Source organism: Phoca vitulina, unplaced genomic scaffold (assembly GCF_004348235.1).
Source record: "Phoca vitulina isolate PV1807 unplaced genomic scaffold, GSC_HSeal_1.0 scaffold8, whole genome shotgun sequence".
In the NCBI taxonomy this organism is placed as follows: Eukaryota; Metazoa; Chordata; class Mammalia; order Carnivora; family Phocidae; genus Phoca; species Phoca vitulina.
Genome location: NW_022589711.1, coordinates 59574516 through 59598877, shown reverse-complemented (window position 1 = coordinate 59598877; position 24362 = coordinate 59574516). Strand labels below are relative to the sequence as shown.

Sequence of the window (24362 nt, the reverse complement as noted above, 5' to 3'; positions counted from 1 at the left end):
GGCCACCTTCCACCCCTTTCTGGTTTCAATTTCTTAATGATATCCCAGACTTTGCTCACCACTAGATCTCTTCTGAAAGAGAAGTCCTGATGGTAGGCACACAGAGCACTTGGAGACTTAGGGAAAAAGAACCAAACAGGAGCATGGTGTGGCAAGGGACGTTGGAGGACTGGGTCCCAACATCAAAGATATGACCCTTTAGAGCCTTGAACAAGCAAAGAAATCCACATCACAGATATTTGAAACCAGCTGAAAGAACAGAGGTTTGAAAGTCAAGTACACCAGAGTTTGGTCCTGGTTTCACCACCTGTGGCTATGTGACCTTGGAGAAGCAACACAATCTCCATAAATGCCTGAGATCACTTCTGTGTCATCAAGTCATTGTGAGCATTCATGTGGTTGTGATGTAGAGGCATGAGGGATGAGCAGAGCACCTGGCATAGGCACAGCCCTTAACAGATAGTCATGGCAGTAGGAGAAGCTAGAGATGGCATATTGGCATTATTAGGGAAAAGGGAGAGCTGCCCTTCTCCTGGTTCCATCCATCCCCTGGGCTCAGTGGGGAAGGTTCTACAGGTGGGCTGATGGGAGACAGTACCCATTTCCCAATGACCAAAGCAGCCTGCAAGGTCAGGCTGACCTCACACAGGATTTGAAATTTCAATCTTGACCACAGATGTAACAAACAAGTTATAGTAGCAAAAACTGCCCCCTCAAGTGGTGAATCCAATCAATGGTCACAAGTAAGCAGACCAGCCAACACCCAACCTCTACTTTTCCGTAAGAGACTTTGATTTCTGTATCAAAGAGTCAGATACAGTAAATTTTGCATCCTCAATTCATGGCCATAAAGTGTGTCACAGGGCTCTCTCCTTTGGAGGTCGGCAGAAAGAAGTGGGGGATGCATGTGGGGCAATGGGCAGAATCTGAGGGCACTGACAGTGGAGAAGACAGCTGGGATAAGGGTGGGAGGGGTGGTCCTGGGAACTTGGGAGTCACTGTGAGGATACCAAGCTGGCAGGACAGGATCTGAGCAATGAGTTGGCACCAAATGCAAATTTTGCCACTCTGTGATTTTCTTTCCCATTATCTGCCCTGCTTCATGCCCCTAAATCTCCCCTCCCCACAGTTCAGATGCAACCTCCAGGACCAATCTGGTCCTTTCAAAAGGATTAGGGATTGTGGAGCAACACTTAGAGGACAGCACTAGCCTCCCAGAATTGGTCCCTGTGTGACCTTTATTCCAGCTCTGAAAGCCAGGCCTCAGCCTTCCTCTGAAGTCCCCCATCTTCTTCACAGTGGCTGTCCTCCTGCCTCAATAGCCTGCTGGCCAGTAGGGGGACTGGACTAGCTGTGATCTTACTCCTGATTCCCAGCCTGGCACCCCATTCCTGAGTCCTGGGCTATGGACGACTCTGCTCCCATTGAAACCCCTGCATTCCATGGGGCGCCTGGGTGGCTCAGATGGTTAAGCATCTGCCTTCGGCTCAGGTCATGATCACAGGGTCCTGGGATCGAGCCCCATGTCTGGCTCCTGGCTCAGCGGGGAGCTTGCTTCTCCCTCTGCCTCTCCCCTTGCTCGTGCTCTCTCTCTCTGTATCTCTGTGTCTCGAATGAATAAATAAAAAAATCTTAAAAAAAAAAAAAAAGAAAGAAACCCCTGCATTCCTACCTGCTATCTGGACCCCCCCATAATATCTGTCCTTGATTTCCCACACCACCTCCCCATCCACCTATCCTTTAAGTCATTGGCATTATTTGTAATGTCCCTTTGTCCTTTCCTCTAAGAAGCCATTCTTGACTTTCTATACATGTTCCCACAGTCCTGAATTTCCCCATCACAGCACTTTTCCTACTTCCTTGTAATTTACTATAAGGTCTCTGATGACAGAAACAGCCCTTATTCTCCAATGGATCCTTAGCACCAAGAATAGTCTTGGAGATTGTGGGTTTCTATAAACATTTGTTGAATGAGTGAATGAATGAATGAATAGGAGAACTAGGTAACCCAGGACCTGACACAGACTTTTTCCCAGTCTAGATCACGGTTATAACCAGCTTCCACAGCGGCACCCAGCAATCCCCACCTCAGGGTATTTACATCTTATGTTGTCCCCCCAGTATTGTTCCGGGGAGGCCTCTATGCCAGCAAAATACAGCAGAGGCGATGGTTTACCACTGCTGAAACTAAGTTATAAAAAGCACTACAGCTTTCATCTTGATGGCTCTCTCAGTCTTTCTGGGGCCATTTGCTCTGGAAAAACCAGCTACTATGGAGAGGCCCACATGGCAAGAAACTGCGGCTTCCAGCCAACAGCCAGCAAGGAACTGACACCTGTCAACAATCCTGTGAGTGAGCTTGGAAGTTGATCCTCCAACACTGTTTGAGCTTTGAGATGACTGTAGCCCCTGCCAACAGCTTGACTACAGCTTCATGAGAGACTCCAACTAAACCAGGCCTAGATTCCTGTGAGCTGTGAAATAATAAATGTAAACTATAAAGTTTGGGGACAATTTATTATACAGCAATAGATAACTAATACAACACTCTAGTTGATGGAATTGCTGGGTATTAAGACCTGCCTTATCACTTGGCACCACAGAACTCCCAAGTGGTGGCACTATTATCAAATGTAAACTCAACTACATTTGACAAAATATTAACCCCAAAGGCATGACAAGGGCCAGTCGTGAAGTCAGAGATGTGCAAGTTTGTTGCAGACACACAGGAGGGTTTCCAGTGAATCACATGCAACAATCAGCCCTAACCAGTGTCTTTTCAGATTGTTAAAAATAGAACAGACAATTGCACCTTGCTGCCTATTCATTAACAGGGCCTATACTAGGGGACCAACAGAAGTGACCGTGTTGCTTCAACAAAGCTGTCCTCAGGGGTGAGCCTCTGCCTCACTCAGGAGTGAGCAACACCACACATGTCAGAGCAGCCTTTGGTATAAATCAAGGTGGTCGCTGGAAACTTAGGAGGCAATGAAATAGAGGGGAAACTATCTCTGCCCCCAAAGATTTCTCTCAATGAAGGTACTAACTACCACTTCTAAATCAAATATAGATTGACGTCTGCTTTTAGGGTTCTAAAATCTCCCACTGTTGCCGCCTCCACGAGCTTAGAGGAGGAATACGGTTAAAAGGGGGAGATGATGATAGGACAAGAAGGTTTTAAGTTTGAAAAAGGAAGGTTAAGGGGAGAAGTGTGTTCAGAGAGTAGCCTCCAGACTTACACCACTATTACCAGGAGGAAACCCAAGATCATTCAAGCAGTGAGCAGACAGGGAGTTTCAGGGAATGAACTGGCAGTGAGACCTCGATTCGAAGATCACAGTGGTTGTTTGGTTCAGTTACCCAGACTGTAAAATGGGAATGAGAAAGTGCCCTGAGGATTTGGGACGATAAAGCAACAACCCTTAGACACAATGAAAAGAGAAATCTGGGACGCCTGGGTGGTGCAGTCGGTTAAGCATCTGCCTTCGGCTCAGGTCGTGATCCCAGGGTCCCGGGATCGAGTCCCTCATCAGGCTCGTTGCTCAGCGGGGAGCCTGCTTCTCCCTCTGCCTCTGCTCCCCCTGCTTATGCTCACTCTCTTTCTGACAAATAAATAAAATCTTTTTAAAAAAAAGAAAAGAGAAATCTTAGCTTCAGAGAAAGAAAATGCTTGGTTGTGAGAAATAGTGCACCATAAAGGAATTGAGAAAGAATGAGAACAGTCTTCATTTGTGGGGCCTTACCATGCACCAGACACTGTGCTAACCACATCTCATTTATTATCCTATTTAATTCTCAAAACAATTGTAACAGTTGGTAGGCATTATTATCTCCATGTTACAGGTCAGGACAGAGCTTTCAAGCAGTTAAGTAGCTTACCCAAGGTCACACAGTCAGTAAACTGTGCAGTCAAGATTAAAGCTCAGACCTGCCTAAATGCAAAGCCCATGTCCTGCCACTGGAAACTCTTCCAGATATCAGAATTCTCTCTTTTCCTAAATCCAAAATTCATAATGCCACTTTCCCCACACTGCAAATACCAAAGTCAGAACACATACTTCATAGCAGCAATTTTGCAGAAGGGAGAGCAGAGATATTTTATATCAGCAGAAAACCTTTATCACCTGCATTTCAGGGACTTAGGAAACAGGAAGCAGAAATAAAAGTAGCTAGAATATTGGAAGTGTAGTTGATCAAGACTCTGTACTTTGAATGCTAAACTGAGAGCAGCTGCAGAGACAGACACTGTCTGCAGTTTTATGAGGGCTTTGATACCCAATGCTGAGCCATCTGCCAGTGACCCACATACCCAGCATAGGGTAGGACCCATATGGTTGCCTGAACTCCCTCCATCAGTCTACTCATCACTGTTCATTTGCTTGCTGTCTTGGCTTCTCTGACAGACCATAAATTTCATAAGGCAGAGACTCTTTCTGTAGTGCCTGGTGCCATATCTGGCATATAGCTGGTGTTCAGAATTTATTTGCAAAAAATACATACATACAGACAGACATAAAAGTATAGCTTATTAAAATATATGGGATGCTGTTAAAGTAGTACTTAGGGGGAAATTTATAGCACTACTGACAATACTAGAAAAAAAAGAAGAGTTCTCAAATCAATGACTTCAGCTTCCACTTTATTTTTTTTTTTTTTTTAAGATTTTATTTATTTATTTGAGAGAGCATGAACGGTGGGGAGGGGCAGAGGGAGAGGGAGAAGCAGACTCCCCACTGAGCAGGGAGCCTGATGTGAGACTCAATCCCAGGACCCTGGGACCATGACCTGAGCCGAAAGCAGACTCTTAACCGACTGAGCCACCCAGGCGCCCCATCAGCGTCCACCTTAAAAAAATAAGAGAAAATTAAATCCGAAGTAAGCAGAAGAAAGAAAATAATCAAGACCAGAACACAAGTAAATGAAATAAATCATAAAAACAAGTGAAACCAGAAGCTGTTTCTTTGAGAAAATTGATAAAATTGATAACCCTCTAACCAGACTGATCAGGAAAAAAAGAGAGGAGACATAAACCACCAATATCTGGATGAGAGATGTGACATCACTATAGATTCTACGGATATTAAAAGGATAATAAAGGAATGCTGTGAGCAACTTTATGCTAATAAATTCCACAACTTCTATGAAATGGGAAATTCTTTGAAAGACACAACTACCAAAGTGCATTCTAGAAGAAATAGATAGCCCTATATCTATTAAAGAAATACAATTTGTAGTTAAAAACCTCACAAAGAAAACTCCTGGGGCACCTGGGTGGTTCAGTTGGTTGAGCATCAGACTTGATTTCAGTTGGGGTCATGATCTCAAGGTTGTGAGATCGACATCGGGCTCCGCGCTCAGTGCAGAATCTGCTTGTCCCTCTCCCTCCCTGACTTGTGTTCTCACTCTCTCTAAAATAAATAAATAAAATCTTAAAAAAACCACAAAAACTCGCTGATTCTGATAGTATCACTGGTAAATTCTACCAAACATTTAAGGATATATTTACAGAGTGAATCAATGACAGTAGATTTGAGGACAACACAGAACTAGAAAAGGACACACAAGAAAAGAAGGAGGCTCCAGGGGCCTCATACAGACAATTTCTAAACCACCTGTGGCTAGGATCTATCAATGGCCTAATGAAGGTTTGGAAGCCTATCCTAGAACTATTGTACAGTGGTATATAAGTGTGTGTGTCCATGTGTATAAACTTAACACACTGTCCCTATATTATTATTTCCTGAGGGTTTTGTTCCTCTCCACTAAGCCTATTTTTGTATTTATGAAGTTTTGAATAAAACATTTCTTCAGAAGTTGTTAAGGAGAACCAGATACATCCAAATGATATGTGTATTCATCATCTTGGTACCCATTTATTTATTCAACATTTACCAATCGCTTACTCTATACCAAGGATTCTCGTAAGGCCTAGAGATGAAAAGTCCAATAATACATTTTTCTGACCATACCAAGCTGCCAGTATAGAGACATTTACAGATGAGGAAGTCAATGGTTACCATGTGGTGGCTGGTGTTACGACAGAGCAATGCACCAGGTGCTATGAGAATGAGAGAGGTCTCTAAAGAAGGTGATGCTTTAACTTTTTGCAGCTGGAGTAGAAGTCAACTAGATGGAGAGAGGAAAAAGGCACTTGAACATTAGTCCGCTTTAGTGGATGAAAAAAGCACATCCACTTTGAGGAATTGCAAGCAGTGCATTAGGAGCCTAGCAGGAGGGAGAGGCTGGAGACGGCATTAGAGAAGTGGGTGGGAGGTGAAGTAGGCGAGGCTCGGCTCTGGGAGCGGAGGCAGGAAGTGTGTGGGCTTTACCCTGAGAGTCATGGGGAGCCATAAAGAGGGTAAGCCCAAGAACACAATAATTAGGCTTGAGTTTTAGATCATCCAGCTGGTGAATGAACTGGAGGGAGGCCAGACTGAGGGCAGGACAATGAGTTTTGAGGAATTTTCAGAAATTCAGGAAGGAAACAATGACAATCTGAACCAAGGTAACATCACAGACTATCCAAGAGACTCGTGGTTCTCCAGAGCGGGCAAACGAGGAAAGCGGTACTCCTATCGGATGGCGACCGGACAGGGCACATTCTGTCCTGTGTGTGTCACCCCCATCAACCTCCACCCTACGCACTGGGAAGAGGAAGGATGTGCTGAGTGGTTTCCTATCTCACTCAGTCCTCTCAGTAGCTGTTTATAATGTGGTATCAGCCCCATTTTACAGATCAGAAATCCAGGGCTTCTGGAACTGCCTGACTCAAACCATGAACAGTGCAGCGTCTTCTTCTCCATGCCGTTCCTAAGGATTGGTAAGCCAGCCTCATCTATATTTCTGTGAGGCTGCTGACTCCTCTACTTTGCTGCTTAACTACAGGGTCGCTCATCAACTCACCTCATTGCCTGAAAGGTGGTACATCCTGGCTTCCTGAAGCAGCGGGAAGACCTCTGGGCACTGTCTGATAAGAGGATCTGCCTCCACCGTCTCCACAAAGTACCACGGGTCCAGAAGTGGCAAGCGCACATTCTCAAGGACATAGGGGAGCAAGCAGAGTCGTTCTGACTGTTTGTGCCGGACCCAGCTCATCACAGTCTCAAACACCTGAGCCTCCTCAGTTACATAGAGGTCATCGCTCTTCAAGATGTGGTACAGAGTATCCACAGGAAGTTCAAGGAACTCCTCAGAGTTCAGAATCTGCACAAAGTTTTGAATGATGTAGTTTTGAACCTGCTTCTTCAGACTGTCCAAGGAGTGTGTGTCCGCCAGCCTCAGTATTCCAACACAGTTTTCGGGGTTCAAGGCTTCTGTTAGGAAGCTGGCACAGGCATCCACCATCCGCAGGAACTAAGAGAACAGAAGGGAGGCAAATCAGGCCAGAAAACCATTAGTCCATAGGGAGCCTTATCAGCAAGTCGTGTGTGGTGGCAAAAAATTAGAACAATCCAAATGACTGACAGTAGGGGACCAGCTAAAGAAATGATGTACATTCTTATTTTTGGCAACTCTGTAGTCATTAATATGACATGTAAAAGAATATTAAATGATATAGAAAATGCTCATAATGTATTGAGTTTAAATATCTGTTCACTGAATCTGATCAAGCCTCTCGATTTAATCAGCAATTTACAAGAAATCATCATTCTTATAAAAATATGAGTCCCTTATGCTTATATAGCAGAAAGAGGAACACGTTAAATGGCACCATGGGAATATACAATCAGCAAAATCTGGACTGTGAGAAACTTTACGGAAAAACCAGTTCAGTTTCTTCAACAAATACATCACAAGGGGGTAAAGGAGAGAGAGAAAGATGGGGAGGAGGAACCTAGAAATGAAGAGAGATGTAAGAGACACATCAACCTCGTGCAAAGTCTGGACCTTATTTGGATTAGTGTTCATTTTAAGTGTGATAATGGTATTATGATTATGTTTCAAGAAGAATCCTTGTGTTGGGGTGCCTGGGTGGCTCAGTCGTTAAGCATCTGCCTTCGGCTCAGGTCATGATCCCAGGGTCCCGGGATCGAGCCCCGCATCGGGCTTCTTGCTCAGCGGGAAGCCTGCTTCTTCCTCTCCCACTCCCCCTGCTTGTGTTCCCTGTCTCGCTGTGTCTCTCTCTGTCAAATAAATAAATTTTTTTTTTAAAGAAGAATCCTTGTGTTTTAGAGATATATACTAAAATATTTGCAGATGAAATGAGAAGAGCACTTCACAAAATCATAGGTACATTATGATCCTATTTTTATAAAAAATATAGAATATTGGGGTGCCTGGGTGGCTCAATCGTTAAGTGTCTGCCTTCGGCTCAGGTCATGATCCCAGGGTCCTGGGATCAAGCCCCGCATTGGGCTCCCTGCTCTGTGGGAAGCCTGCTTCTCCCTCTCCCACTCCCCTTGCTTGTGTTCTCTCTCTCTGTCAAATAAATAAATAAAATCTTAAAAAAAGATATATAGAATATTAGCATAGAAAAAAGACTGAAGGATATACATCAAAATATTAACAGTTATTATATCTCGGTATATCAGTATCCTAGGACAACTTATGCTGCAGTAACAAATAACCCCCAAATCTCAGGTGCTGACAAGAATAAATAATTATTTCTCACTCGCATTACATGTCCTACAGGGGTCTTCACTCCAAGACCCAGGATGACAGAAAAGCCCTGAGCTGAGATGTGACAGGAAGAGAAAAAAGATGGCAGAGCCTCATCAAGGCTCTTAAAACTTCAGCTCGGAAGTTGCATGTGCCATTTCCACTCACACTCAATTGGCCAGAGTAAGTCATGTGGCAAAGTTTGTTGCCAAGGGAAAAATAATCCTCCCATAGACACAGTCCCATAGGGATAGAAAGGGAAGATAGTGTATAAATAATGTAAGGTACCACACTTTCTAATAAGACTCTGAGAATTTCCCTTACTTTTTAAACATACTTTAAAAATCCTCTAAAATGAATAAATAGCACTTTTGTAAGTTAAAAATTCATTTGTAAAATTGTTGGTTTCCATATCTTAGTTTTAAATTATCATCATTCTTATAAAAATATGAGTCCCTTATGCTTATATAGCACTTAACCATTTACAAAGCACTGTCATATCCATTATATTATTTAATATTCATTTTACAGATGAGGTGTCTCAAATGCATCAGTTCATTCTTTTTTTTTTATTTTAAGGTAACACATGCAGTGTTATATTAGTTTAAGGTGTACAATATTCAAATGTATCAGTTCATTCTTATTCACTGCTCTCTGGAGCTTAGCTTTGAACAAGTCTAACTTCCTATCTCCCCTTCCTTGTCCATGGGCCAGTAATGGGTCAAGTTCTCAGTGTTCTTGGGTTGATGAATTAATTAACAGGAGGGAAAAAGGAAGGCTGAGTGGAGAGGACCTGGTGGGTAGGGCCAGTCTGAAGGCAGTCAGATAGCCCAGTGAGAGTTTGGATGGGACAGACCTGCATCCAATGGGGTGTAACCTGCAGAGGAGACACTCCAGTGACGAGCTGAAGGTAGCAGGGTTGTGAGGCCTGAAGGGTGGGGGTGGGAGTAGGACTGGTCTTAGAGTGAACCATATTGATTTAGGCTCCGGCCTTCACTCCAGAGCATTCTAGGATTTTTGGGTCAATGCCAATTGCAACATATTATCTTTCCATGTCAGAACACTCATTCCAGTTGTCAGTTTAGAAAACATCGACTGAGGGTCAATGAAATGCTGGAGAAACTTGAATTTGGCCTCAGACCGCCCTGTTTGCTGGCCCCAGCCATCGCCTGCAGATCTACTCCTCGCATGAGCAACAGTAGAAACGGTTGAGACTGAGAATTCTAACACCTGTTCAGTTGTTTGCAGATTTTCAGTTCAAAGAGTAAAAATATACAACCGAGACCAAGACTTGCTGAGCCCTCAGAACCTGTCACCAGAGCCCTCTGTGGCTCTGCCCACGGTGTCTATGAGCACTGAAAGGGAACTCACTTTTGTGGCAGCCTCCAGTGCAAACAGCAGGTACACTATTCCAGTGTTTGCATGAGAAGAAGATGATATGAAAATTAATAAATTTTCTAAATATGTAAACTGTCACTGGGAGGCCACCTAAGAACCTGGTAACAGTGGTTGTCTCTGAGGAGGGGAACTGGTAGCTGGGGTCGGGGTAGAAAGGAAGACTTACTTTTATTTATTTATTTATTTTCTTATTTTTAAAAGATTTTATTTATTTTTCTGACAGAGAGAGAGAGAGAACAAGCAGGGGGAGCCACAGGCAGAGGGAGAAGCAGACTCCCCACTGAGCAGGAAGCCCGATGCGGGGCTTGATACCAGGATGCTGGGATCATGACCTGAGCCGAAGGCAGATGCTCAACTGAGCCACCTAGGCGCCCCAGCAAGACTTACTTTTCACTGTTCATCTATTTGTACTCCCTTGCTTTGTGTGCCATGTGACAGAATTCTCTATTTAAAATAAAGTTTCTTATAGAAATAAATAAATAAAATAAAGTTTCTCATGAATGGAGAAAACACTAGAAAGTAACATGTCAAAATGCTATCCACATTTATCTCAAATGCAGTTTTATAAAGTTATTAATTTGTCTTTTAGACTTTGCTGTTTAGAACAAATGTTCTACACTGAGCATGAAGTTGTTGTTTTTATTTTATTTTATTTATTATTATTATGTTTTTGCAAGAGAGAGACAGAGAACACAGGAGCAGGGGGAGGGTGCAGGGGCAAAGGGAGAGGGAGAGAGAGAGAATCCCAAGCAGGCTCCACATCCAGTGCAGAGCCCAAAGTGGGGCATGATCCCATGACCCTAAGATCATGAACTGAGCCGAAATCAAGAGTCAGACGTCCAACCGACTGAGCCACCCAGGCGCCCCCATATAAGGTTGCTTTTTTTTTTTTTAAGATTTTATTTATTTATCAGAGAGCAAGAGAGAGAGAGAGAGAGCACCAGCAGGGGGAGTGGCAGGCAGAGGGAGAAGCGGGCTCCCTGATGAGCAGAGAGCCAGACAGACGCAGGGCTCAATCCCAGGACCCAGGGACCATGACCCAAGCCAAAAGCAGACACTTTAACAACTGAGCTACCCGGGCACCCCAATGAGGTTGCTTTTAAAATCAGAAAAAATAAAATAAATACTTCCTTGCAATTTTCAAGTACACAATGAGAAAATAAAATAAAATGTAAAGAATAAAACAACAACTCCTATATGCCAGTCCCTTTATATTACCCAGATAATTTAATCCTCACAACACTATAAAGTAGATTTTTATTGTTATTCCTGTTTTATAGATGAGGAAAGGAGATCCAAAGAAGTGAGGTAATTTCCTCAGAAACTTAAAGCTAATAAGAGGTAGAGCTAAAATTTGAACCAGTCTTATCTGATTCCAAAAACACATGTTTTTAGACCATTTCAAGCTACCTCAGGTCAAACAGTGTGTGCACAGAACAAGGGCTTGGCAGATGTCAACCATGATTTGCACACTTCACCAAGGAGAGCTTCAATAATCTGATTTGCCCAAAGGAAGGCTTGGCCGACAAGGTGCTAATTCCTACCCCTGCTTGATGACTGCTGATGAGCAAAGAAGGAAACCATGAAAGAGAATCACACCAAGTACTGGAGCTCAGATTTGTTAGAAACATTGATCCAAAGTATCCCTCCCCACCCAGAAATCATTTATTCCTTCATTCATCCACCTGTTAATTTCCAGAATGTGTACTGAACATCTGTTATGTAGGAGGCCATCAACCAGTGTTGGGGGTACAGAGGTGAGCAGAAAGAGACACAGTGCCTGTGCTCATTGGACCTGACAGACCAGTGGGGAAGGCAGACATTAATCAAATAATCACACAAGTGTCAAATTATAACTGTGATAAATGCTATGTAACAAAGTTCAGTGATTCCACGACCTGAAAGTGAAGACATAGCCTTATTCTTACCCCTCAAGCTGTGCACTGTCACCAGGACTCTCCCTGATGGAACCCTTCTACAGTAAGACCTGTCTGCTCACCTTCCCCAAATATTCCTAAGCTCGCCTATCACAGTGCCTTTTTGTGCTCATGCTGTTTCATTAGCCTGGACCAGCTTTCTCCCTCATCACTATCTGTTAAAATCCTGCTCTCCTTGTCCAGGACAGTTTGACTCCAGAGCTCCACTTTTTAAGAAAAGACTCAGGACAGTTTGCCCCAATTTCAACTGAAAAGGCCTCTTTCAAGTTAACCTCAAAAAAAAAAAAAAGGGAAAGAGTACCATGACCATCACCTTGTCTACACAAGGCTGTTTTCTTCATTAGAGTGTTAAATCTGGGACTGATGGATGGGTTCCAGAGTCTGTGAACTCCTACAATGGTGTGCAAACATCTGTTTGCACATGGGGCAGTTTTCTGGAAATTGAGTTTACAGGAGACACTGAGTTGCTCTCTAGTATCCATGAACCTGAGGACAAAGTCAACACAAGAGGGAGAGCCAGGCTGACAGGACCAGAGAGTCTTAACCAGACTGTGCTTTAAGCCTTCCTTGCCTCTGGACACTTTTAATTCTGGGTCAGTACTTGCTTAAGAAGAAAAGAGGAGAATGAAAGAGAAGGGAAGGGAAAGGACATGGAGAAATCCTACCCATTCATGAGATTCTTTCTCAAGAGCCACTTCTCCTTCTTGGCTTCTCCAGTTGCCTAACATGGAATCAACTCCTCCCTCCTCTGTGCTCCACTGGGCAATTCACCTGCCCCTCCATGGAGCACAGATTACATTTCTCCCTTGTACTATGGTCAAGCATCTCAAGGGCAGATTCTAGGTCATACTTGTGTTTTTATTTCCAACAGCACCTGCACAAATTCTGCCAAAAGAAGGGAAGGAAAGAGAGAGAAGGAAAATAGTTTTTGGATACCTAGTATGTACCAAGAATTGTGCTAGACACTTTCTCATCCATTTTTTTATTTAATGAATAAATTTTATTTTTTTAACGAATATATTTTATTTAGTAAGTAATAACAAGGTAGGTATTAGTACAAACTATTTGCACAGAGGAAGAATTAGAGAATTCAGAGTTAAGTGCATTGCTTAAGGTCACACAGCCAATAGGTGGTACAGATGACACTCGAGGTCATGGCTAGCTCACTCTTCTCACTGGCCATCACACTGCCTTTGTAACTGTCGCATTGTTGAATTAACAAACTTCCAGGAGAGTCTGAAGAAGCCTTATGAGGACAAGCGTAGTGAGAATCTCCAAGTTGCCTACACTTCCCCCAAAATATGCTTCAAGAAATACTTCCGAACGTGAGGGGTGTAGAGCAGCATCCTAACCAGTGGCTGGGAAACTGCTGATGTGCAGGGCAGTCATGGGAAAAAGAAATTGTTTTCTTTACAATATATATGCTTTTTGCTTCTTCATATTCAAGATTACTTAGGACTTTAGCGTAAATTTTCTTTCTCAGCCTGTCCCATTGACCCATGAACTTGTTTATTAAAGCTGAGAGATGACAGATAATGGCAACAGACAGCCAACTTCCTGTTTGAGGGGACATGTGAGCAAAAGGTTACAGTCAGGCACCTGACTCTCAAATAGGGAGACTAAAAATACAATCAAAGAAACCACTTGAGACGTGGCTGCAGTTCCCATGAGAAGTGTCTGCCTCAATGAGAATGGACCCCCTGCCCCCCATCTCCACTGGCCCTCCTCTGCTTCCCTTCATGCTTTCCAGAATATGAGGTCTTAACAGACTTAACCAGTGTAATTCCACATCTCCCTAGAGGTGCCTTCAAATCCACTCCAGAAAAACTGAAGTCCTGTTTTGGCCCAAATCAGCAATTCCATCGACCAGAGTCCCCAAGTGACTTTATAGTTATTGCAAAGGGTGTGTAAAGACACTGGTATTCTTACCTTCAAGCCCCAACAAATCAGTGTTTGTGAAGAGTATATAATTTGTTGATGAGATTAATAAGTCAAAATCATTTGAAATTGTGATTTTTTGGTGAACTGTTTGTGAATTCATAGTAAATTTTTTGTCACCATTTTCCTTCTCAGACAATAGTTATAAAAAGTAAAGTTGTTTTCCTATGGGGTGTGTACTGATGTTAAAGAGGGGTCTTCAGGGGCACCTGGCTGGTTCAGTCGGTTAAGCATCTGACTTGATTTCGGCTCAGGTCATGATCTCAGGGTTATGAGATCAAGTCCCGCATCAGGCTCCACTCTGGGTGTGGGGCCTGCTTAAGATTCTCTGCTCCCCCACCCCAAAAAAGAGGAGTCTTCATACTTAAAAATTGTAAATTACTACTATTCCTAATCTTCTAACCCTGCCCCTTTCCCTCTTTCTCAGGTGATACATCTATTTCAGACCAATGGGAATATGTGCCCCCTACCTCCAGGATGTCCTCTGCTCCCTCCAAACTTTCAGTCCTTGCTCTAGACTTGGCTGAGGGGTCTGCTAGTCCCTGAAAGCTATGTGGGGTGGGCAGGAAGGGAACAAAACCTGAAAAAGGCCCACTCACTAAGGTGGGGTAGGTGCTGGGGGACTGATGCAACTGTAGAGATAGACTGACCTGAGAAGTGGAATCAGAGGGAAAGGAAAGGGTGTGGGAAGTTTGGTCAAGATTCTGGCAACAGACAGCCCCTGAATTTGCAGAGGAGCCAGTGGGGCCCCCAACAGGCCAGCAGCACACAATGGGGGTGAGGGGGAACCACATGGGCCATACAAAGATTCAACGGGCCAGGGCCACAGCTGGAGCTTTGTGACTCAGCCCAGGGATAGGATGAAAGCCAGGGAGGGACTAAATGGAATAACTGTGTCTGGGACATGTTTGATGCTCAGGATATGGGTTATCTGGGAGGTCAGGGGGGTGGGCACAGAAGCAGTAGGGCATCTAAAGCAAAGCCAAGTCCTGAGAAGCAGATCCATGAGCAGACAGCTGTAATAGGTAAGGTAGCAGGTAGAGAACGTGGAAACTTAAGTCTCTGCTTACAAATTCTCTCTGCCTAGAATACGTTTCCTCCAACCCAGCTGCCATTTGTTAAAATCCTACCCATTCTGTGAAGTCCAGTTCAATGCCACCTCCTTCAGACCCAGAACTCTTTTCTACTCCTACACTCTGCCCTGGGGTCTGGCTGGATTGCTCTGTGGTTTGAAAGCTCAGTGGAAATCCTTGCTTTTGAGGCTTTGGGTGTAGTGGTGGGTGGCAGTATGGGGGTCAGAAGTTCTGGGTTTAGGCCCGAGATCATAGCTTCACTCTCAGTGAGCCACAGTTTCCTCTTCTGGAAAGTGTTGAGAATAATAAAGCCCACCTTGCAGTTTCACTGTGAGGGCACTCCCTGGCCAGCCCACTCACAGAAATATTGTCAACATCAGATGGGATCATGTAGGGGAAAGAATACGATAAATGGTTAAATAAATGTGATCTACATTTGTAACTTTTATCTTTATTTCCCCGTGATAGTTTCTTATAAAGTACCTTGCACATAGAAAATGGTTAGTAATTTGTGGTAATTAGGTAGAAGTAAAAGTCAGAATCTGGTAGCAAATTGGGTTTTCATTACAACTAAAACCCATATCTCACTTCCTATATTCTACAACCTACAGGCAGCAACTAGGCCATTTCAGGCTTTCATATCCAGGGAAGGGGTAATAGGATAGACAGAAGAATACAATTTTGGTTTTTAAGTTTCTAAATACACTTTCAGAACTATAGTAGGAAAATAGTTTTAAAACATCAATTAGTGGTAATAACTGGGCCCTTTGAAGTGGAAAAGCCAGAATACCAAAGAGTCCAGGCATAAAGTTTATATCAAAGCAGTAGATATAGGAGAATGGATGATAATGTAGGAGCCAGCTTTTCCAACAATGATTCCCAGGCCAGGAAGAAAGAGGAGAAAGAGTCTAGTAGTAGAGTGAGAAGCAGGTGTGGGTCCCTGAGACGATGTTCTGCCTCCCAACTCAGGCCAAACTCTAGAGTAAGGGAGATGCGAAAAGCTCCTTAGAGGTTGTGGATCTGAGAGCAAAAGAATGTGTGCCTGGACTGCCAAAATAAATCAGAAAAGCAGCAGTCCAGCAGAGTGGCCACAGAAGAGAAGCTAGAATGTGTTGTTTCTAGACAAAGGGGGTCTATGCCAGTCGCTCCAAGTTCCCTAGAGTTCCAGACTGGCACAGGAGAGCAAATGAAAGTTTCTTGTGTGTCCTTGAGAGGGACACAGAAGTTGCAGAGGGGACTGGCAGACCTGAGGAGGCCTGGCAAATGGGACAAAGAGAATGCAAAGTGACCCACAAAGACTGAGGGCCAGAACCAGGTGGGCCTGAGAATTTTCAGCTGATGGCGGGGGTGTCAATGATCAGAGAGAGACTGATAGGAACACAGATGTTCCAGCAGGTGCCAGCATGGACCAATGATGCAAATAACCATGGTAAGCCTGGGCCAGATGCCTCTTTCTACTATGTCCTAGCATTCTGTAAACACCCCTTGTAATTATATAAGCAACCCGGATTCTAAAGAGAGTGTTCTGGGATGCCAGGGATGTTCTGGAGCTTGATCTGGGTGGAGGTTACATGGTTGCAAACACATGTAAAAAATAAAAAACTATACACTTAAGATGTGTGCATTTTACTAAATATGTTATACCTAAAAATAAAAAAGAGTCACCATTGAGATTAAACACAGAACTGTAAAGACTAAAGAGACGCTGCTTGGACAGCAGCAGGCTCACTGTTGAGATGGGGACACCTGGTGGCCCCAAGTGTCCCAGTTTCCCCAGAGGGAGTTAGGCATGAGGGGTGGCAGCTGTGCCAGTCTTGCCCCCTGACACAGTTACAGGGCCCCACTGGTTCCCAGAATTTTCCACTGGGCAGCCCTGAGGCTGCTGACGGCCCCAGCTGCCTTTAGGATCATGGCTTGATTCAGGCCTCATGCTGAGAGATGGACGCAGTGTGTGGAGTGGAGAACACACAGGCTAGCATAAGCAGACAGGAGTGAAATTCAGGCTCCTCTCTCACTAGCCATGAAACCTTGAACATTTACTTTACATCACTGAATTTTTATTTCTCCCATCTTTAAATTGGGGGTAAAAATACTGACCTCATTTTAAATGAAACGGTACAGGCAAGAGTTGCCACATAGTGAATGCTCTGAAAAGCAAAACTATCACTGCCGTGTGGACCAGGATATTAACCCTGATGTCTTATCACTTACAGTGGCCACACAGTAACATTGGTTGACAAAGGGGTGCGTGGGAGAGGGTGCTTCGGTCAACAGATGGATTTTATTTAGATAGCAGCAAAGAAATAGTTGGGCTGGTTTCCTTGCTTGGATCAACTGACTACTCTGATGTTGGGTCCATACAATCTGTGGGTCCCTGTCAATGACAACAGAGGTTCATCTGTAACTTGCAGTGATGAGATCTGCTTTTGCTAGGTGCCTGGCACTTAGTAGGTGCTTACAAATGAAGTAGTTATTAGTATTAACCTGTGGAATACTTCTTCCTCTACTAGCCCACATTTCTTAAAGCCAGGAATGGGCTTCTTAGTGTCCTCTTAAGGCAAGTCGGGCAAATTTTCATGGGGTCTTGAGCAGTTTCTGAGGCAGTCCTCATATTCAGCTAGTAATGAACAAGAGCAACGCACGCCTTCATTGATTCAACAAATATTTATGTACTATGATTTATGTACTATGAGCAAGCCAAGAAGCCAACCCAGGCCATCAGGGTCAACCACTGACCACATGGCTACCTCGTCCATACAGATCTCAGCCCAGAGCATGTCATGGCTTGTGTCTTCTCAGGCCCAGCCAGATGACCAGGCTCCCACTCTGGCAGCCCCCCTTTCCTTCCTCATGTCAGCCCTCAGGACTCAGCCTGATCTCTTTTCAGCTTCTAAGCTCCTTCTTCTAACCAGCTGTTCTGTTATCTTAGGCATCCTCTGTCCCAAAACTAAATGAGGGGTGAGCTGGTCTCCCTGACCTCACACCTTTTGCTGCCCTGCTGATAAACTCACAAGTCCATATTCTTTCATGAGTTTTTAATAATAAAAATGAGAGTAATGAATATGACAAAGTTCTCCAAACGAACACGGCAGTTCTCCAAAACTAAAGAATCTTACCAAGTTCTTATAGCCATTGTCCCAGGTCTATAGTCTCTACAGTTTCTGACTGCCTTGCTCATCTAGAACTCAAGAGCCTGAAGTTCCAGCTAAGGCAAGTTCTCGGGGCCCACTGGATGACATTCATCTCAAAAACCCTGCCTCCCATGTGAAGGGTCACTCAGGCCTTTCCTTGTAGGTGCTTTTCTTACTCTTACCTTTCTAGAAACTACTTGGAGAAAATACATTTCTCCCCATAATTCACCAATAAATTATGGCTAGATTACTGCAAAGTTCCTCTCATGGGCAGTTCATTCAGTACCTGCCCACACTAACTTTCCTCCTAAAAGAAACTGTCCCACCCTGGGCACAGATGATTGGACCAATGACAACTGACAATGGTAATGGTAACTGACCCCAGGGTTAGCCGTCTTCATGAGGTCAGCAACTCATGAAGTTGCCTCGCATGGAAAGCTCTTTTCAAACAGCAATAGTGGTGACTGGCTGGGTCAATCAAAAGATCTCTTTCTGGACTGGGAAATTCTGGCATAGAAGCAATCTATGGATAATAGCAAGAGAGCTGAAAAGAGAAGAAGAAAGTGAGGGAACAGCTGAGGATCAGCGATGGTGTGACAACTAAAAACCTTTACCACCGGATTGGGTAGAGAACACCAAGATACTCTGATTCCCATTGATTTCAGTCCCACAAAGGTGGTATCGGCTTCTGTGGATGTTCTAAAATAACAAGATAAAATGCCAACTCTGGCACACTTTTCTCTATCTATAATCCTGAGTTAATTAAATATAGCACCAGTCCAATTCATTCTACTAACCAAGTGTCATATGAACCCGATAAAACAAAACTTTAAATCATGGTCTCTTATAATTCTAATCCAGGTAAAAGCAAAGATTTAGGGATGGCATAGGAAAATGTTCTCACAGCTCAATGTCAGCCCAGTTTACTTAAGGTACAAATTGCCCGAAGTAAAGTTAAAATTACTGCACAAATGATGGGAAGAAAATTCTATCCATCTATTATGTGCCAGGCATTTTACAAATAGCATCTCATTAAATCCTCATAATAACTCTCCCTAAAAGGTAGGTATAGGTATTGTTATCATCCTAATTTTACAAATAAGAAAGCTGAGGCTCAGACAATCTAAATAACCTGTCCACATCCACACAGCAAATAAATGACTGAACTGGGATTTAAACCCAGGTTCTGCCTGACTCCAGCACCCATGTTCTTTCCACTCTACCACTCTGCCTTATAAGAGATCATTAAGATAATTCGACATGTTCCACTTCTCAGGAGACCCCAACAACATTATGCAGCCATCAAAAAGGCTCTATGCAGGGGCACCTCGGTGGCTCAGTCGGTTAAGCATCCTACTCGGTTTCGGCTTGGGTTGTGCTCTTGGGATCGTGCTCTCGGGGTCATGAGATCGAGCCCCAGGTCGGACTCCAGGCTCAGCAGGAAATCTGCCTGGGAGTCTCTGCCTCTCCTCTCTCTGTCCCTCCCCACCCTCGTGCTCACTCTCTCTCTCTCTCAAATAAATAAATAAAACCTTAAAGAAAAGAAAGAAAAGTCTCTATGCATACTGATCTGTAACAATCTCCAAAATATATTGTAAAGCCAAGAAAAGCAACATGCAAAATAGGGTGTATAGTGTGCCAACATTCATGTTTAAAAACTGGAGACAACGAGTGGGAGTGATATATGCACATACACATTGTGCATAGGATATGAAGGACAGCAAGACATGGTCAAAAGTGAACAGGGCAAAATGTTCCACTGTTCCCCCTTCTGTTTTCTGAATTTGGAACAAGGGTATGTTTTATTCATTCAAATGAATAAATACTTTTTTAAAACCACAAAGTGATTTCAACAACCTATAAACTTCTGTCCCTTGTGGTGCTTTCAAGCATGAAGATATTCCCAGTTTTCTACATCTAAGACTTCAAAGCAAGTCATCCAGAAGCAACATAAATCAGAAAGTGGGTTAAATAGATACCCAGACGCCCAGAGCACTCTTCTCTTGTTTTCAAAAGCATTAACACTCATAGGAAAATGAGTAAAATAGCCTCAAAGAGAAACTTAGTATTTTTTGCCTAGAAAGTGAATGAGATTTGGAAAATTTTAAGGTGAGGGAATACCAGAATAGGGGAATCAATAATAAACTGAGCACGCTCTATCTCTATCCTGTCTCTGTCTTCCTCCTCCTTCCACCTCTGATTAAAACCAAAATCTCTACTGAAGCTCACCACTTAAGAGAAAATGAGGAGGAGGTGGGGGAGGAAGAGGACGAGGACAAGGAGAAACTTAATGCCAAAATAACTTCCAGATACATTAAAAATTTAAGTATCAAAACTGTGGATATAACAAGACTAACAGAAATTATAAGTGAATAAGTATATACTTAAGCAGCGGGGAAGGTCTTTCTAAAAACACATAACAAAGGCAAAAAAACATCAAGGAAATGATCAACAGATCTGACGAAACACAAATTTTAAATTTTGTACATTAAAAAAAGTCATAACCAAAAATTATGAGTCAAATAACCAATGGAAAATATTTGCAACATTACAAAACTCTTTACTATCTAAAGAGTTTTTACTAAAATCACCCAAAACTGAAAGGAGAACAAGAAACAGAAACACAAACTCCCTCCTCCATGAAACTGGGAGTTATCAGTAACCCCAAACCACAGACTATGAAGACTGGCAAATGGCTTTGCTGAGAGGAAAGAGGTCAGACCAAGTGCCTACGAAGGAGTTTGTCCCTCAGAACCTCAGAAAGCAGGAATATTAAAGTCCCAGGGAAAGAGCAAGGCCAGGGCAGGTGGGGCTGATACCAGGGGTGGTATCAGCTCCACCTTAAGAAGAATTTAAGCCTGCTGGGACTCCTCCCCACCTCTTGTGATGTAACAACTCCACTCCCACTAGAAAAGAAGATTTATCCTCTGGAGAAACCAGACCAGAGAGGTTCTGGACCAGGGACACCAGAAATTGAGGAAGACACATGAGGACATCATACTGAAAATAAGGAGGCTAAGTAAAGATTTGTAAATACTCCCACACCCTCACACCCAGTGTAGAATACATGCAGCTGTCTTACAGTCCCCAGGCAAAAGCTAAACTAAATAGAGGCCCTATCAGGGAAGGATTTCCCTGAGGTTAGATTGTTGGAGCAGTACGGGCAGGGGTGGGAGGTGGGATGAGATAGGGCTGCTGAGAGTGAGGTTGCGGAGTCCCTCCCTCCACAGAAAGAAGAGTATTCCCCTGCGGGTTAGTAAGGCTGAAGGGGTAAGCAGGTCAGGAGGGAGAAAGGGGGAAGGCTGTTTGTGTGTGTGTTGGGGGGGGTGCGGTAACTGACTTGGACACATCACCAGAAGGCGTGACCAGCCCTGACGGAAAATGCCCTGAAGAAACTGAGACAATAAAATTGGCAAACAATTATTCGGAACTAATCAGTGCTGTTTCATAGAGTTTCCTCCCTCTTTCTACTCTCCCCTCCTTGCTGGACTCCACAGATCCGGCCTAGACTCCAGCTTCAACAAAGATAATCCCACTGTCCATGGTCTTGACTCATGGCCCCTCATTCCTCACCTTCCCAGACTTTGTTTTGTTTCCCCTTAACTGCTGACCTACAGAGGATCCAAGAGGATACCACCTCCCAAAGTCCCAAACCATGCACAAGATCTGATGTTTGTCCCAGTCCCTGGGAATGACTGGGCTTGTCCCTGGACTCTATCATAAATCTCAATAACCTCAGTGAGACACTCTCTGCTTAATCTGGCGAAACCAAGTTCAAGTGTACTTTTAGACCTAGGCAAAGATGGTAATGGGGGATGGAGCCCCTATGATAACTATGGATGCAACCAACAGAATCTATGGGTCTAATTATTCCATGAAGCTAAACATAATTGTAATTGGATTGAAACAAACATAGTCAAACGGAAACCATAAAACTTAATCCCGAGGGTTCTCTCTTTTATCTTCTGTAATAACCCTCATGGAAAGTGCTCTTCTTCTACACCCACCACAAAGTGCTGACCAGGCAAGGTCCTGCGTGCCCCAAAATCTAGACACTGCTCCCAGAGAGACTGCATGTTGTACTGCAAAAATGTAGCTCCTGGACTTGGAAAGCCAGGGTTCAAATAACCCACTCTCTGTACATTATTACTCTTCCCTCCTGTAAAGTAGGGAGAAGTAACTATCTCCCCAGGTTGTGCTAAGGATTAGAAGTTATATATATGAGGGGTGCTTGGGTGTCTCAGTCGGTTGAGCATCTGGCTCTTGGTTTCAGCTGGGGCTGTGCTCTCGGGGTCCTGGGGATTGAGTCCCACATCGGGCTCAGGGATCAGCACAGTCTGCTGGAGATTCTCCCCCTGCTCACTCTCTCTCTCTCTCTCTCAAATAAATTTTTAAAAATCTTAAAAAAAAAAAAAAGAAGTTACGCATTGAAGTGATGACTGGAACCCTGGCTCCAATTAGCCTTCAGCAAATTGTAGTCATTGCTGTTAGGAACCAAGTATAGATTCCAGGCACCACGCTGTCCTGGCTTAATGGCATTAAGAAGTCAATGCCGCATCTCACCACCTCTCAGGAAATTTCCAAAGGAGTCTCTTCTGACTTTCAAGTAAGTAGAGGCCCAGCTAAGTGTGTGTGTGAGTGTGGTGTATATATGTGTGCCAGGTATGAGCTTGGGAGCCAGTCCAGGCAGATTTCTGAGGAGTCGCTGCTTTCCCCTGCTCCAGAGGAGAGCATTGAGACTGTTCACACACCTGAAAGAGGTTAGCAGCTTCCAGGACCCGCTGCACATTCTGCTTGGTGATCAGCGCCTTGCTGGTGTAGGTGTAGTCCAGAAGAGTGTGCATGGTCTCAGCATCTACCCCTTTGATAATGATCCTCTTCTCATACTTTTCCTTTAAATCGTTGCAGAACATGGCCCTGGAAGAAAGATGAGTGAATGTGAGTCCTACCGTGATTCTTAGTTCTAGGTCAAAATAGATCCCCCCTCACACCCATCTGCCCCCATGGAACTGCGAGGTTCCTAAGGTCAGGACCCAGGATGATTGTTCTCTGTTCCTCCAATACCCAGCACGCATCAGAAATTCAATCGAAACTTACCAAACAGAACTGTCCTGCTCTGCTGTGCCCACCTATGGTCCCTACAGCAGTCCCAGATCTGAAGGGACAGTAGGAGCCCTACTGGCCAAGCTGGTGGGATCTCGAACTACTTTATTGGCCCAAAGAACTACTTCAATGGCTCAGAGTGCTGGAGATTCTTCTGGGAGCATTGTGGGGCCCCTCCCCTGCTCAGGCCTTATCTGTACTTTTTTAATGACTAGGTACCCCACAAGAGGGTTTCTGACTTCATTCTCAGTCCTCATTCCAGCCTTCCTCTGGCCTGGAGGCTGTCCCCACACCCAGGCCTGGCCAGCTGGGGCTCAAAATCCTGAAAGGGATTTAAATATCAAGCAGTCTCTGGACTTCATTGTGTCCCCCTAAAATTCATATATTGAAGCCCTAACCCACCAACTTAGATAGCGCTTTTAGGAGATAGCTAAGGTGAAATGAAGTTGTAAGAGGGGGGTCCTAATCCAATAGGATTGGTGTCCTTAAAAGAAGAGGAAGAGACACCTAAACTCTGTCTCTGCCGTGTGAGCACACAGTGGCTGTCTGTAAGCCAAGAGAGTCCTCACCAGATGCTGGTCATGCTGGCACCCTGATCTTTCAGTCTCTAAAACTGTGAAAATATAATAAATTTCTGTTGTTGAAGCCACCCAGTCTATGGTATTTTTTTATGACAGCCCAGGCTGGCTAATACAGACAGTCTCTCCCCTAGCCCATAGCAGGGACACATATGCACAAATAATAGTCTACAAGGGTCAAAAAGACTTACAAAGTGCTGTGCTGGCCAGGGATCGCTGCTCATGGAGAAGGAAAATGTTGCTATGTGACAACTGTGAATAGGACTTCCAGGTAATAAACACGGGAAGTAGATGCAAGAGTATGGGGCATGCAGAGGATCTAGCAGGCATGTGGTTTGGCTGGAGCCCAGGGGCTATGAGAGAGGGTAGGGAGAGATCAGTGCAGCCAGATAACCTGGGTCCTAATTGTGGAAGGTACTGGAGGCAGGCTAAGGAGTTAGGTTTTTACTCAGTGGGCAATGGGGAGCCATTGAAGGGAGCAGAAACAGGACTCAAAAAGAACATTTTAACGGGTGTGTTCTCACTTTAGTTTGCTGGTGACAAGTGCCTTTAGAGTAATGCATTAATTGCACCCAAACAGAGCTGGGAGGCTTGTGACAATGCCAA

At 44.1% G+C, this 24362-nt stretch overlaps 1 protein-coding gene across 1 annotated transcript in view; it reads right to left on the bottom strand.

Moving 5' to 3' along the window:
* KLHL6 (kelch like family member 6) overlaps positions 1-24362 on the bottom strand; it is a 57360-nt gene that overhangs the window by 12372 nt on the left and 20626 nt on the right. The window contains exons 2-3 of the mRNA XM_032407084.1: positions 22827-22992; positions 6904-7353 (exon numbers count right to left, since the gene is read on the bottom strand). Coding sequence (XP_032262975.1) covers positions 6904-7353; positions 22827-22992 — 616 coding nt within the window. The remainder of the gene's footprint in view (positions 1-6903; positions 7354-22826; positions 22993-24362) is intronic.